Here is a 17,184-nt window from a genome sequence, read left to right as displayed (position 1 = left end):
GATTTCTCGTCGAGGCGAAAAGTAGTCTCGTGATATTGCCATGACAGAGTGGTTAGGATGATTAGGAAAGAATATGCCACCGCTACCTTTACATTACGCCTCTCCTGTCTTTTTTCTTTGTATTTAAATTAAAACCATTTAATTCAGTTGGCTAACGGTCGCCGCCGCTCTATATTCACAGAGTATGCGCGATCGCTGAAAGTGAAAGTAAATGCGAGCGCGCATTCAAAAGCGATTTCAATACCTTGCATTTTGAAAGCGGCTGATGCATGCAAATATCTCTCAATATGAAAGCTATTTTAGGCTGGGAAGTGTAGTTGTAACCATCTCTTAGCTCTGTATCAAAGATAAATTTGGTCTTATTTGCATTTTGAATATTGAGAGAGTGCGATTATGGTTGCACTTGTAAAGTGTTACCATAAAAATGAATAGGCCTAACAATTTTCTCTTAATCTTATTAAGCACAAACAATAAGGTTTCATTTGTTAACATTAGTTAATGCACTGTGAACTATCATGAACTAACAATGAATGACTATTTTAATTAACTAACATAAACAAAGATTAATAAATACTGTAGCAAAGATATTGCTCGTTAGTTGGTTAGTACATTAATGTTAATAAATGAGACCTTATTGTAAAGTGTTACCATTTTTATTTATACTGTTTTTATTTCTATGATCAGTTTGTGAAAAGGAGTTCAGTTAGGAGGTCAAAAGTTGTAGAAGCTCATAAATCATGTACAGTAAGGTCTGAAGAGACTGAAATCATACAGAAGAGAAGTCAGTCAGTTGAGTTAGTGGCAAAACCTTTTACAGTACTTGAGTATTGTTGTCTTTTACTGCATATGATAATTCATACTCGTAATGAATGTCATTTCAGTTCTACTTTCTAAGATGATTAGTTAAAACATTTCAAATACACCTGCAGAATATTTTTTCTAGTCATGTATTTCGCCATTGAGGATTTCTTAAAAATAGTGTGTAAAAATCTTGTCTCGTCTCGTGAACTCAATCTCGAGTCTTGTCTCGTGAGATACCTGTCTCGTCACACCCCTTATACTGTGTGTATGTATATAATATATATATATATATATAGATATATAATCACACAAGCCTTTGTTAGAATATTAAACATTTAAAACATTGAATGTAAAATGAAATTAAATGCCACTGACGCAAAAAAGGAAAGAAAGACTAAAGACAGAAAGGGGAGCAGTAATTAATGGTCCCTTAATTGTCCTCATGAAAAATTTGCATGGGCATAATTTACATAATCTATGTGTTGTAATTAATCTTTCAAAGGGTTTGCTTTCTCTTTTCGTCTTGGTTGAGAGGAAAGGGAGGGAAGGGCTCTTTTTTGTTTTCTTTGACATTTATTCAAATACTGCATCTTCTCCTTTAACAATCCTTTCATCTCCCTCTCATGTTAGAACATTATGGATTTGTCTGTTCATGATATGCTGCTTGTGACATCAGCCAAGCTTCATTCATACCATTGTTTTTGTCCACAGATGGAAGGCTCTTTCTGAAGTCCACAATGATGTACTGAAGAACGAAGACAAGGAGTAAACGCATACATACTGTATAGAAGAGACTGTAGTCAATTGCCTGGTAAATAATGTCTGCAATTCTGCTGGAGGACTGATGGAAGACAATGAGGCAATTTTATAGGCTGTTGTCAGTGTGTTACAGCTCAAGGACTTGACAAGATTATTATGGCCATCGAAAGTCAGCATTCAGTAGAATGAAGTGTGAGCCAAGCTATCGTCATCAGATGGCCGAGAAGAAAATGGTATCCCGGTGCACACCTGGTTGGATAACTTTTCGCAACACTGAGACATTAAAAACATTTTATAAAGCATTTAAATCTGCCTGACTACACTGACAGATGAAATATTTAAATCAGACTTTGCCATTTAATGCCCTTCTATCATTTCACGTTTTAAGTCAATTTCAAAGCATCATTTCCTGAAGGGAGGTGTCTGAAGAAAGATTTCAATTTATTTAGTTATTTATCAAATATAGACACTGCATTTAAATGCGTATTGTGTATCTGTCTGTTATTTCAAAAAGAAAGTATAGCTGTCCAGATTTTTTTTGTCATTGTTGTAAAAGGGATCATAGCAGAAATGTCTCAAAATTCATCAAATATGTACATAAAAGTGTAGACATGCTACTGTGCATTGTACGCTGTAGATTTAGAAAATCAATACAAACGTTTTTAATAAGATTTCTTGTATCTAAGTTATTTTTGGTTCAGTTGCCGTTTATTATCCTACCCGACATGGAGAGCATGCTGGCATGTCGTTACTTCTGTCCTGTCCATCTGGAATACAATAAAGATTTTTCCCACATGCTTTACAAGGGAGACGTTTCAAAAACTGACTGACTGATACTTGTTTTGTGTGACTTCTACAGCAACACAAAATCAAAGTAGTCAAATGCAAATAGATTGACGTCTACCCTACCACTCTTGTTTTTGTTTACCACTGGTAAAGCATGCAATGCGTCATTGTTGTTTTGTTTAAATTTATTTTACTCTTGATTTATTTTATTTTACTTCCAAGACATAAAGACACTCTTGTTCTAGTTGACATCTGGTAAAAATCCACAATGCCTCATTGTCGTATTTTTTTTTTCTCTTTTTTTTTTTTTTTACTTTAGTTTTTGTTTATCTTACTTTTTTTTTTAATTATTTTATTTTCAATACATAAAGACATTCTTGTTCACCACTGGTAAAAGTTTGCAATGTTTTTTTTTGTTGTTATTTTAAACTTCCAAGACAGAGAGCCATAGAGATAGACACTTTCGCTTTTCTCAAGAGCACATGCACTAAATGTGTTGACGCAGCATTTAGCCAATCACTCAAGCTGTACTGTTTAGCGGTATGCTCTCTCTCTTTCTCTCTCTGAACATAATAAGAAGCCAGGAGAGATGAATAATTGACTGATTGTTGCATTATTCAGGCCCCTATTGTGGAAAAAGCCCAGTCTCTGGCACATTCCAGGTCTCTCTGGCGTATTGAATATGAGGTTAAAGTTTCAATCAACCTTGAAAGGGAGAGGCATTTTTCATCACCTAGCTCTTGTATCAAGTTGGTGCACTCAGAGTTACTGTACAGTTCTGCCCAGACAATAATTTGTTTGCTATATGTGTGAAAATGGATTACACTAGACCAAAGTTGCCTTATCAACTCAATCTAGTCCAAAAGTCCAATTGTACTTATTGTGGTGATCCTTAACTCTGATATGCATTTGCATACTTAAACTGCAGCTTATACAGTTAACACTGGGGGGTGGCAGATGTTTTCCCCTTTAGTGATCACTTTTATCTTCTTCTATAAATCTCACATTCATCTTTGGGTCCGTTATGAACCAAAATGACTCTAACGAGACTGTTGAATGGCTCGTCACAGGCTGTAAGACATCCAGCCACGACGGAGTAGTGCAAATGTATAATCTAATCAGAAAGTGGCTATTATACATTAGCACAGAGGTGCAGGACAAGTTATCCAAATGAGTGTTAGAGCAGGATGAGAGTCAGGCCGTAGACGGGTAATGAAAGGGCAAGAGAGTAGCGTTCAGCTTTTCAAACCTTTCACTGTCATTACTAATTCATGTTGCTCCTTCTCGCTCCTAATGAGAGAGAGAGTTGGGGGAAAGGGAGAATGGTGCAGGGATAATGTGCCGTGAAATTGACTCATTCTCGAGAAGAGGAAAGGGAGAGGAGATCAACTTTTGATTTTAAACTGCCCTCTGAGGAAATGATGGAGAATTTAGTGATCCTGACAAAAGAGGGGACTGTTTATTTAGTTCAGCTATTTCATGACATAGAAAAAAGGAATGAAGTTAACAGACATGCAGCAGCCCCAGAAAGCATGTGGACACTTACTGTAAGTCACACTTACACATTTAACATTATCAAAATATCAAAGAAATACAGTACACACATTTTAAAGAAAACACTATAAACGATGCATTGTTGAAAATGAAGACACAATGTAGGACACTTTCTGGCTGCATGTGAAATGTCAGTGTTAATTTGAAGAACTGCATCCGTGGTTATTCTGCTAGGACACCTGTGTGAACCTGATGGTAAATGACTTCATTCATCCACTAAAAATGACTTCGGGACCAGCTGGTGAAAGGTAATTTGGTAGCATTTTATAGTAAGATTTTAATAACATTATGAACTAATGAACAACAGCACATATTAAAGGTAGGTTAGGCAATGTTTTTCATAAACACTTTTTGTTAAACTGTTTGAAACTAGGGATGTTAGCAATTAATCTATGATTAATTGTTGATAACAGTTTAATAAAACTTATCGTTGGTCAATTAAGCAAGGTCACCATTAGAATGGTACTTTGAGGTGTGTGAAGCTCATGTGCAAAATTAGTGTATTAATGTCTTCAAGTCATGAAATGGATTAAGGTAATGAAGGTAAGCTAGCTGTTTATTTCGAAACATAATTAACCAAGGGTCCAGAGGTGTAAAGAGTATATAAAAACCATACTTGAGTAGAAGTACTGATACCTTGCATCGAAAGTAGCTCCACTACAAGTTACAAGTAACCAATTCCAATACGACTTGAGTAAAAGTCGTAGAGTATCTGATTTTAACAGTGCTTAAGTATTTTACTCATGCTGAATGTTGGCTCAGAGATGCACTAGTTATTGAGACTGCCAGTGAAAATAGGAAACAATTGATTTGTAAGATGAGAAATCAAGTTTATTTTCTAAAATCAAAATAAAACTGAACACCTAAGTGTTGCAATAAATCAAGGTCGACACAACAACCTTTTAAATGTCTACAAACTCTCAAGTCTTAGTTAAGTTCAAGTGGCCATAAGTAAACCAATATCCTTCAAAACGGTCTTGTCAATGTAGTGGATAAATAAAACAATGTTAAGTAAAATTAAATAGTCAAAGTCTACTGTATGTGCTGGTTTGAGCCTCATCACCAGCTGCAGTCAATTCCCCATCAAATAAATCAAACATCTGTGATCAGCAACTACCTTCTAATGCACTCACTTTCACGTAAAAGTATCCTTTTTTGACAAGTTTTGGGGGAGTAAAGTCAAAATGCACAGTATGTAGTACCTTCAGTGCCCTTAGATGGCGATATTGCTTCTTTATATCAGAAACAAACTGCTGCAGAAGAAGTTAACTACCATGAAAAATGTAATTTGTAATTGCATTATTCATCAAAAATGTAATGGAGTAAAAAGTACATTAACTTGCTCAAAAATGTAGTCAAGTAAAGAGTAAAAGTTGCCATTATCTTTGATATACAGAAGCCATAAAAATATTTAAGTACAGTAACTAATTACATTTACTCAAGTACTTTACACCTCTGCAAGGGTCCAAAAAACCCCTACAAACAAGTGATTTTACTGAGCATAAGAACTACAAACTTGTGTAAACGCCACAACAAAAGTACAAGTAATAAGATCCTGGTTGATGAGTGATGAGCTTCTGGTAAATCAAGACCTTTCAATATGAGTGATCAAACCAATCCAAGCACACTCCAGTCGTAAAACATTGTTCGATTGTCATCTACACACCATACACACCCACCATACACAAGATCCAGTTTCCATTGGTTGAACTTTCAAATGAAGTTGGAAAACACTGCATCAGATCCCAGAAGTCATATAGCCAAGCAGCATGTCATGTGATCTACACATTTTCTTGTGTTGTGTGTAGGCTCATTCGAAACCACCTGTTCTAAATAAAGATGTGTGATCTACCATGTTTTACTAATGTTTTGCAAGTTACCAACCAAACATGGCACAAAAGCATCATATGAATACTGTTTACACGTTCGTAAACAGAATTTTTCGTTACAAACAACGATCAATTATGGGAATTTTTGTAAATTGACATCCCTAGTTGAAACTCCCTTCACATCCTGATAGCAATCAACAATAAAAGTGATCTTAATATTAAAAAATATACATATATCTTGACAGTGACAGTCTCAGGACCAAAAAATGTTCATCCAATCATTGCATTCGGTCCCACAGTATGCAAATACAGGTTGACAGGCAGGTAGGACACCTGAGGTGCTGTTCACTTTCACTACGCCTATACACATATATGAAAAAATATACTATAAAAATATAAAAATAACAATATTATTAGAGAATGATACAAAACCTGGATATATAAGAAAGCCTATTTTTAAATGTGTGATTTCTGGACCTCTAGAAGTCATGTAAATAAATAAAACATTAAAACTCAATGGGCATTTTTATAATGAAAATTCAATTTTGTTGCTCTAAAATATTAAAAAAATTGTGAATAAAAATCCCTATCTTTTGTCCAGTAATTCATGAACACCTGAAAAGTCATGTAAATTCCTAAGTTAAAAAGAGTGAAAATGTTGTTATAGGAATGGGCCTTCGAATGTCATTGTGGGCAATCAAAACACATAGGTACCTGTACTTCTGACACTCAAAAGTGTGATGCATTTTAAAAGTGGTCAACATTAAGGCCCAGAGCCTTAAGCTTAGAGGCCCGTATTCACCTAAAACACAAAACAAGGTGCTGCCAAAGTCAAATTGATATTGAACAGTGCTTGAATGTGTTCTAGTTACTGCTGGCCCAATATGAAATAAATAAGGAAATGAGAAATGTTATTCATCCCAGTCCAGGCACCTCCTCAGCATTATTTGAAGGCTTCTGAAATCATTATCACAGCTTTGATGTTGTACGTGCTTGTTGAAATGTGTTAAACACGTGTTCATTCTTGTAAATATGACTTCATTTCTCACAAATGCTACTTTATTTCTTATATCTGTGACAATTTCTTGATATTTATCAGTCAAGTTACAAAGTTGTAAGTAATGAGAGGCTAAAGATCTTAGTAGCAGTAGTTTTGGTTACACAGAAGAAATAAAGTCATACAAGTTTGGAACGACATGAGGGTGAGTGAATTGAATTATCCCTATAAGTCAAAATTGCACTTGGACAACAACTCACTGTAAGACATTTTTCACATTCTACCCTTTGTTGTAAGGATATCTGTATAATGAGAATATATTGTTTTGTTTGTTTGTTTTGTCTGTTTTTTTCCATTGCCTTGTCACAGATATGTGTGAGTGTGTGTGCGTGCTCTCACTCAAGCTGCTTGACAGGGGCACTGGGTGCTTGAGAGGACTTATGTCCCTTCGCTGGACTTCTGACAGCTGGATTGGCTTGTTTTCCCTCCCTCTCCCTGGGGGCTTCGCTGTCAGCTCTATACTCAGGCAGATTGTGAAGAGAGAGATTAATGGACAATGAGGATGCAGAAAGGGAGATACATCGAGAGAGGGAGAAGAGAAAAAAGGACGAGAGGAGGCCAACTGCCATCTGCTCATTTCCTTTTAATGGACAAAGCAAACAGCAGGAGACAGTGCTGCCGACAAATCTGGATTTTCTTTATTACAAGAACACACACTCTAATTTGTTGAGGTTGACAAAGACAGAAACATAGCTACTTTTTCTTCCATTCAGGTCTTTTACTCTCTTTTCTTCTGTTCTTTTTTCATGTAAACAAGGTGATTTGGTCATTATGTCTGGCTTTCAGACAAAATGTTAGTTGGTTTCTGTTTAGCTTCCATTTTATACTATTAGACTATTTGAAATTAAAAAATGATTTAATTAAAAATAAATAAATAAATGTAATGATGTACATCAGAAAAATAATGACTATCTTTGTTCAGTTAATAAGTTTCACATTCAGTGAATTAGAATGTTATGAATGAATAAACATGACTGTGGCAAAATTCTGCGGTTTCTCGTCTTTATGACTAATACCAGTATTTCCTTTCAGTCATCTGTTGGCTCTACCACAAGCCTTACTTACGGTTTAAATATCATATTGAATACAGCTGCTAGAAAAGTCAAAATTGTTGTAGCATTAGCTAAATATCAGTGAGAAATTAGATTAGAGAGGTAGGAAAGAAGTGGTGAAGAATTGCCTGTTTAGCTTCCCATTAGCACACATTTTAATAAAACTAAAATGAGACATGACAAGGTGTAGGCTGATGAATTCAAGGTTAATCTGGGATCCATTTTCCATCTCTTCCACTTGCATGCGAGTTTTGGCTGCTCTGAGATTACGATCAAAGAGCAGTTTTTACTTTTACTACAAAGTCTTTGCATGACAGACCCATGTGATTCAGGCTGGTCATAAAAAATAATTGGACTTATGTACTTTATTTTGAGGCATCTGTGATTGGTTTCCCATTATCTCATTATGGGTTAAATGTCCTGTCAAAATAATACAGTCCTGTCGTGCTTTCATTTGGATAAGACATGATTAAAATTATAATAAAGCAGTGACAGGAATGTACTGTATGTGTATGCTGTGGATGTAAAGGTTTTATTTGTTGCCTGTTAACCAGCTAACAACTTCTAAAAAAATGTCCTAACATTCCCATTAAGTTATGAAAACATGATTTCTGATTGATCTCTGAATGTATGAACATTCCATTTTATAATTTTGCAAACATATGGGATTGTTAATTTTGAATGTTCTCTAAAATATCTGAAATCATTTAGTAGGCTAATGTTTAAAAAAAGTTCAAAAGATGAATGTCCAACTAAACTTTCCATGAGCAATGTATAAACAATGTTTTTTTTTTAGTGCTAACATTTTGAAAACATTATAAAAGACAGATAACATTGAACAAACATTCTGTTAACGTTAAAGGTTTGATAAATTTGAGAGAACCTTGCCAGAACGTTTGCCACAGTTCTGAGAACATTCCCAGTTAGCTGGATATTTATTCCACTGTGGCACTTACATCTCATTTTAGGCTACTTTTAGCTCGAAAATATGTAGGTCTATGCTCACTAAAACAGATTAGGTAACAAGTTATTTTAGTGTCGCTTTAAAGCTGGGTGCACACTGTACGATTTATAATAGTAGCCTACTTTACGATTGTTGCTTGTCAGACTGTAGGAACATGATCCTCATGTCACACTGTGGGATCTCAGCTGTCCTATACAGGTGCTGGTCATATAATTAGAATATCATCAAAAAGTTGGTTTATTTCACTAATTCCATTCAGAAAGTGAAACTTGTATATTATATTAATTCATTACACACAGACTGATATATTTCAAATGTTTATTTCTTTTAATTTTGATGATTATTAACTGACAACTAAGGAAAATCCCAAATTCAGAAAATATTACTTTAGACCAATGCAAAGAAAGGATTTTTAGAAATCTTGGCCAACTGAAAAGTATGAACATGAAAAGTATGAGCATGTACAGCACTCAATACTTAGTTGGGGCTCCTTTTGCCTGAATTACTGCAGCAATGCGGCGTGGCATGGAGTCAATCAGTCTGTGGCACTGCTCAGGTGTTATGAGAGCCCAGGTTGCTCTGATAGTGGCCTTCAGCTCTTCTGCATTGTTGGGTCTGGCATATCGCATCTTCCTCTTCACAATACCCCATAGATTCTCTATGAGGTTAAGGTCAGGCGAGTTTGCTTGCCAATTAAGAACAGGGATACCATGGTCCTTAAACCAGGTACTGGTAGCTTTGGCACTGTGTACAGGTGCCAAGTCCTGTTGGAAAATGAAATCTGCACCTCCAGCAGCAGGAAACATGAAGTGCTCTAAAACTTCCTGGTATACGGCTGCGTTGACCTTGGACCTCAGAAAACACAGTGGACTAACACCAGCAGATGACATGGCACCCCAAAGTATCACTGACTGTGGAAACTTTACACTGGACCTCAAGCAACGTGGATTGTGTGCCTCTCCTCTCTTCCTCCAGATAACTGGGACCCTGATTTCCAAAGGAAATGCACAATTTACTTTCATCAGAGAACATAACTTTGGACCACTCAGCAGCAGACCAGTCCTTTTTGTCTTTAGCCCACGTGAGACGCTTCTGACGCTGTCTGTTGTTCAAGAGTGGCTTGACACAAGGAATGCGACAGCTGAAACCCATGTCTTGTATACGTCTGTGCGTAGTGGTTCTTGAAGCACTGACTCCAGCTACAGTCCACTCTTTGTGAATCTCCCCCACATTTTTGAATGGGTTTTGTTTCACAATCCTCTCCAGGGTGCAGTTATCCCTATTGCTTGTACACTTTTTTTCTACCACATCTTTTCCTTCCCTTTGCCTCTCTATTAATGTGCTTGGACACAGAGCTCTGTGAACAGCCAGCCTCTTTTGCAATTACCTTTTGTGTCTTGCCCTCCTTGTGCAAGGTGTCAATGGTCATCTTTTGGACAACTGTCAAGTCAGCAGTCTTCCCCATGATTGTGTAGCCTACAGAACTAGACTGAGAGACCATTTAAAGGCCTTTGCAGGTGCTTTGAGTTAATTAGCTGATTAGAGTGTGGCACCAGGTGTCTTCAATATTGAACCTTTTCACAATATTGTAATTTTCTGAAATACTGAATTTGGGATTTTCCTTAGTTGTCAGTTATCATCATCAAAATTTAAAAAAAAAATAAACATTTGAAATATAGCAGTCTGTGTGTAATGAATGAATATAATATACAAGTTTCAATGGAATTAGTGAAATAAATAAACTTTTTGATTATATTCTAATTATATGACCAGCACCTGTATGTCAGACTGTACGACAGTCAAGACGCGTTAAAAACGGACGCACGCTTGAAAACATGTCCAGAGTTTTTTTTACATCATCAACCCACACACTTTCGGTGACATTCGGTTACACGTGGAACTGAAATGGTGGCTAACAAAGAAACCTCTAGCGTTAATTTTGATCACGGTTTATCTTGAAAAACAATTTGACGTTTGTCATAGGAGAAGTCACTGCAGGACTGTGTGCCAAATCTTATGACACTGCCAGAATTTCATCTGATGTAAAATTTGATCACAGCGGTCATTAATGTCGGTGAACATGTCAAACTAGCGATCAAAGACTACAGATTTTTGCCTAGGATTATAGGAATCTTTTAGGATTCTCAAAATTTTTCTCAGACGACCAAATCATGGCCAAAATCACACAGTGTGCACCCGCCTTTACACAATTTAAGCCCGGGATATACTGCATGATTTTTGTCTGTCCCCGACGAAAGATTCGTGAAACAATTGTGGTGATTTTTGGGATCGTGGCTCTTAATCGGTGGTCCTATGTCGTACAGAGAGGTTTAAAGACGGCTGTTTTCCCGGTCTTGCAACCAAAGATTGTCACGGAATGAAGGAAGGATGCAGATGCAAGTTAAATCTCTTTAATAGAGCTTCACACCGAAGGTAGTCAGATTCAACATACACAAAGAACATATAACAGTCAGCAGGAGAGTGGTAACACAGGGACGTCGATGGGCGGTGAAGATCCGTGAAGAGTGATGACCGAAGAGCAGTGTCCGTGAAGTAATCCGTGCGTGAAGTCCAGAGAGTAATCCAACGAGAACACGAAAACCAGGAAGCAATGAATCAAAGTCCAGTCCAGGGAAACACACAACAAGCAACACAGGAAACAACACGCGGACACCGTACAACGATCTGACAAACAAGAGACGAAAGACAAGGCGTTATATAGGCAGATGGTAATTGCTCACAGCTGCCGCTGATCAACAATCAGCGGCGACGCCCACACAAAACAATCAGGTGACACACCCACACCATCACACAGACACCAGAATGAGACAGCGGATTCATGAACCGTGACAGTACCCCCTCTCCTAGGAACGCCTCACGGCGTTCCCAGAACTCCTTACCTGCCGATTGTAATCATTGATAAGGGAGTGATCCAGAATGTCTCTAGCAGGAACCCAACTTCTCTCCTCCGGACCGTAACCTTCCCAGTCCACCAAGTACTGGAATCCGCGTCCCCTCCGCCTCGAGTCCAGAATGCGATTAACTGAATAGGTTCCCCGTCTACGAGCCGCGGCGGTGGGGGAACCGGAGTATGCGGATTAAGATGCGAGTGAAAAACAGGCTTAATATTGGAAACATGGAAGGCGGGATGAATCCTCCTGTACGCCGGAGGCAATTTGAGTCAGACTGCCACTGGGCTAATAATCTTAGTGACAGGAAACGGGCCAATGAATTTGGGAGCTAATTTATTGGCAACGGAACGGAGCGGAATGTTCTTGGTAGAAAGCCACACTTTTTGACCCACGACGTATACGGGAGGCTTTGACCGGTGGCGATCAGTATTAGCCTTGGTGCGCGCCCTCACTTGCAACAGAGTCTCGCGGGCTCTGTTCCAAGTGCGGTGGCACCTCTGGACAAAGGCGTGAGCAGAGGGGACCGCGACTTCGGATTCCAGACTGGGAAACACAGGTGGCTGGTAACCTAAACTGCATTCGAACGGAGAGAGGCCCGTAGAAGACACTGGTAACGAATTGTGTGCGTACTCAATCATAGAGAGTTGTTGGCTCCAGGAGGAAGGATTCTTGGACGCCAAACATCGCAACATACGCTCTAAATCTTGGTTGGCTCTCTCGGTCTGTCCATTGGTCTGGGGATGGAACCCAGAGGAAAGACTAGCCGTCGCGCCCAGCAGTCTACAAAACTCCTGCCAAAATTTGGACACAAACTGGGGACCCCTGTCGGACACCACATCTACCGGGAGGCCATGTAACCGAAAGATGTGGTCTACGACAGTAACCGCTGTCTCCTTGGCAGAGGGCAATTTGGTCAAGGGAATGAAATGAGTCGCCTTCGAGAACCGGTCCACTACGGTCAAAACGACCGTGTAGCCCTGGGAGGGTGGGAGGGCGGTGACAAAATCTAGAGCGATGTGGGACCAGGGTCTCAAAGGGACAGACAGCGGTTGGAGTAACCCATCTGGAGGGCGGTTGGACGTCTTACCAGTGGCACAAACCGAGCAAGCCAAAACAAAACTGCGGATGTCCCGAGCCATAGCAGGCCACCAGAATCGTTGCTTAACCAAAAATCTGGTTTGATTAACCCCTGGATGACAAGCCACGTTGGAACAATGCCCCCACTTGATGACGCAGGACCTTAACTCCTCCGGCACAAACAAACGGTTCGGTGGGCACCCGGGCGGAGGCATTACCCCTTCTAAGGCCGCCAGGACCTTCGATTCGACCTCACATGTAAGAGTGGAGACTACTAATGTCTCAGGAAGAATACACTCGGGAGTAGACGGGCGCTCGGATGGATCAAAAATACGAGATAAAGAATCGGGCTTGATGTTTTTGGAGCATAGATAGAGGTACGATAGAGCAAAGTCAAAACGTCCGAAAAAAAGTGCCCACCGAGCCTGCCTGGAGTTGAGTCTTTTAGCCGATCGAATATATTCTAGGTTCTTGTGATCAGTCCAAATGATGAAGGGTACCCCCGATCCCTCCAACCAATGACGGCACTCTTCCAACACTAATTTGACTGCCAACAACTCTCTGTTACCAATGTCATAATTGCGTTCAGCGGGAGACAATCGATGAGAAAAATACGCGCAGGGATGCATCTTATCGTCCGAGGTCGCCCGCTGGGAAAGAACTGCTCCTACCCCCACCTCTGACGCATCGACCTCCACCACGAACTGACGCGAAGGATCAGGGGCGATAAGAATGGGAGCCGAAACGAAGCGGCTCTTCAGTTTGGCAAATGCAACCTGAGCTGCATCTGACCACCTGAAGGTCGTTCGTGGTGAGGTCAAGGCGGTCAGAGGCGCGGCTAGCTGGCTGAAATTGCGAATAAAACGCCGGTAAAAATTGGCAAACCCCAGAAACCGCTGTAGGGCCTTACGGGAATCTGGACTTGGCCAATCCACCACAGCCTTAACCTTGTCAGGATCCATGCGAATTCCCTCGGACGAGACGATGTACCCTAGAAAGGAAACAGACTGTGCATGAAATTCGCATTTCTCCGCCTTGACAAAAAGCCCATTCTCTAGCAGACGCTGGAGCACTCGTCTGACGTGTTGAACATGTTCCTGGAGAGACGACGAAAATATCAATATGTCATCCAGGTAGACATAAATGAACTGATCAACCATGTCTCTCAACACGTCATTGACGAGTGCCTGGAAGACCGCGGGTGAGTTGGAAAGCCCGAAGGGCATAACCAAGTATTCAAAGTGCACTCTAGGGGTGTTAAAAGCGGTCTTCCATTCATCCCCCTTCCTAATGCGGACCAAATGATAAGCGTTCCTCAAGTTCAATTTAGTGAAAACGGACGCTCCCTGCAACCTCTCAAAGGCTGAAGACATCAACGGCAAAGGGTAAGTATTCTTAACCGTGATGTTGTTCAACCCTCGGTAATCAATACAAGGTCGCAGAGATCCGTCCTTCTTCCCCACAAAAAAGAACCCCGCCCCCGCTGGAGAAGAGGAAGGGCGGATGAACTTAGCTGCCAGAGAATCAGAAATGTATTTCTCCATGGCCTCCCTCTCGGGAACAGACAGAGAGTATAATTTGCCCTTAGGCGGAGACTTACCCGGAACTAAGTCTATGGCACAGTCATAGGGACGATGCGGAGGGAGAGAAGCAGCACGGGACTTACTGAGCACTTCCTTCAGGTCCAGATACTCCGCGGGCACGTTAGACAAATCCGCAGCCTTTTCCTGTAACACAGAGACAGACACAGTGGGACAAGCAGACTTAAGACAAGACCTGTGACACAAAGTGCTCCACTCGGTGATGGTGTTGAGTTGCCAGTCAATCCGAGGATTGTGCTTGGTGAGCCAGGGGTGTCCGAGAACTACAGGTGCTTGCGGTGAGTCCAAAAGCATAAACTGAATCCTCTCGTTGTGGTTACCGGAGGTGGTGAGGGTGACGTAATCCGTGATCTGAGAGATGTTAGGAAGACGTTGACCGTTGAGTGCGTTGACTGTAACCAGGTGAGTAAGTGAAGAGATGGGTAGTCCGTGCTGTAGTGCGTAGTTGGTGTCCATAAAGTTCCCCTCAGCCCCGGAGTCAACGAGTGCATTGCAGGTGATGTTGTGAGACGCCCATCTCAGTCTTACCGGGAGAAGAGGTGATGGTGAGGACTTCTCAGCGGAGATCCCGCCCGATAGTAGCCTCGAGTTTACTATCGGGCTTGGTCTTTTACTGGACAAGACCTGAGAAGATGTCCCGATGCTCCACAGTATAGGCATAAGCCCAGGGATCTCCGCCTTTCTCTCTCCTCCCGGGAAAGCCGAGCTCTCCCTACCTGCATGGGCTCAGGATCTGTGGCGGGACCGACCGTATTAGCAGCGCTGGCCATCCGGCCCTCCGCTCCCTGTAGTCTGGTGCTGGGGACCTCCAAAAACTCCAGTCTCTGGAGGTGGGAATCCACCCGTAAAGCGAGATCAACCAGCCCGTTGAAAGTCTGAGGAAGGTCCAGGGTGTAAATCTCGCGGTGAATACGGCCGGCCAGTCCATGCAGGAACACATCCCACTGCGCCTCCTCGTTCCAACGGCACTCCGCCGCGAGGGTGCGGAACTGGATGGCATAATCCGCGACCGTGCGGCTGCCCTGCTTGAGTTCGGTAAGCTGGCGAGCGGCCTCCTTTCCTGCCACCGCACGGTCGAACACCCTCTTCATCTCGGCGGAGAGTGCCTGGAACGAGGAACAACATGGGTCTTTATTCTCCCACACCGCCGTTCCCCATAAAGCCGCCTTCCCAGTCAACAATGTAAGGACGAACGCCACCTTGGATTCCTCATGCTCGAATGTACGAGGCTGCAGAGAAAAATGCAGGGAACACTTATTCAGAAAAGCTCTGCAAAACTCTGGCTCACCGGCGTAACTCTGGGGCACAGGCAGGCGGGGCTCCGGTAGATCGCGTCACTCCAGCGACGCGGGGGGAACAGGCGGTGTGGGTGGCGCAGTGGGAGCGCGAAGTTGTTGAAGCTCCCGGGAGAGCTCGGACACCTGTGTTACCTGCGCTTGGACAGCGCGTCCGGTGGAAGTGATGCTCTACTGCTGCTGGTCCATGCGGGAGATGCTGTGGTTGATGAACTCCGTTAAAGCTGCTGAACTCGCTGCATCCATATTGGTCAGATCGTTCTGTCACGGAATGAAGGAAGGATGCAGATGCAAGTTAAATCTCTTTAATAGAGCTTCACACCGAAGGTAGTCAGATTCAACATACACAAAGAACATATAACAGTCAGCAGGAGAGTGGTAACACAGGGACGTCGATGGGCGGTGAAGATCCGTGAAGAGTGATGACTGAAGAGCAGTGTCCGTGAAGTAATCCGTGCGTGAAGTCCAGAGAGTAATCCAACGAGAACACGAAAACCAGGAAGCAATGAATCAAAGTCCAGTCCAGGGAAACACACAACAAGCAACACAGGAAAAAACACGCGGACACCGTACAACGATCTGACAAACAAGAGACGAAAGACAAGGCGTTATATAGGCAGATGGTAATTGCTCACAGCTGCCGCTGATCAACAATCAGCGGCGACGCCGACACAAAACAATCAGGTGACACACCCACACCATCACACAGACACCAGAATGAGACAGCGGATTCATGAACCGTGACAAAGATAGCCTACAAACGTTTTCTGACAGTGTTAGAAATTCAGCCTGATCAATGCACAGTGTATCTGCTGCTACAACCTACGTCTACTGACCAGCCAATAAAAATGCGACATGAAATCAATGCAACATGGCGCTAAAACTTAAAACGACTTCCTTTCGCCGCTTCCTTTTTATTTTCAGCACACATAAAAACTACAACTGCCAAAGTGTGATTCAACATAGTGTTTTGTTTACCACTAGCGCATGCTGATGACTTTTTATTTGTTCTTTAGAAACTTACATCGTAGCCTACGAGTCAACAGGTGTCATCATCGTACAGTCTACATGCATGTCATACCCAGGTTTAGTAGATCCATGTCATATAAAGTAATGATCTTATAGGATTGCTAAAATCGTGCAGTGTATCCAGGGCTTTATGCAAAATATATCCTGAACACAGCAAGCCGATGGTCGGCCATTGGGCAGTTTTTGTTCGTCGGCCGACTAAAGGTAGGTGCACATTATGCGATTTTGGCCACGATTTGGTCGTCTGAGACAAATTTTGAGAATCCTAAAAGATGTATGTGGGTTGATGATGTAAAACTCAGAACAAGTTTTCAAGCGTTCTGCTTTTTTCCGGCTGATTCGACATGTTGCGTCCGAAAATAGGAAAATGCTGCCTTCGGATTAGACATTTCAAGGTAGGAAGGCATCAAGGCATGTCCGAATCCAATGTTAGCTTCACTTCCTGTCTCATGAGATACCTTCATCTGA

The 17,184-nt window shown here is 41.4% G+C and overlaps 1 protein-coding gene across 1 annotated transcript in view; it reads left to right on the top strand.

The window, feature by feature from the left end:
* dachc (dachshund c) overlaps positions 1–2,645 on the top strand; it is a 79,918-nt gene extending 77,273 nt beyond the window's left edge. Inside the window, exon 11 of the mRNA XM_067404366.1 lies at positions 1,513–2,645. Within this exon, the coding sequence (XP_067260467.1) occupies positions 1,513–1,550 (38 nt within the window). The 3' untranslated portion in view covers positions 1,551–2,645. The remainder of the gene's footprint in view (positions 1–1,512) is intronic.
* The last annotated feature ends 14,539 nt before the right edge of the window (positions 2,646–17,184 follow it).

This window comes from Chanodichthys erythropterus, chromosome 12 (genome assembly GCF_024489055.1).
Source record: "Chanodichthys erythropterus isolate Z2021 chromosome 12, ASM2448905v1, whole genome shotgun sequence".
NCBI classification, from domain to species: Eukaryota; Metazoa; Chordata; class Actinopteri; order Cypriniformes; family Xenocyprididae; genus Chanodichthys; species Chanodichthys erythropterus.
Note: the sequence above shows the minus strand (reverse complement) of the source record. Positions and strands in the feature narration are given on the sequence as shown.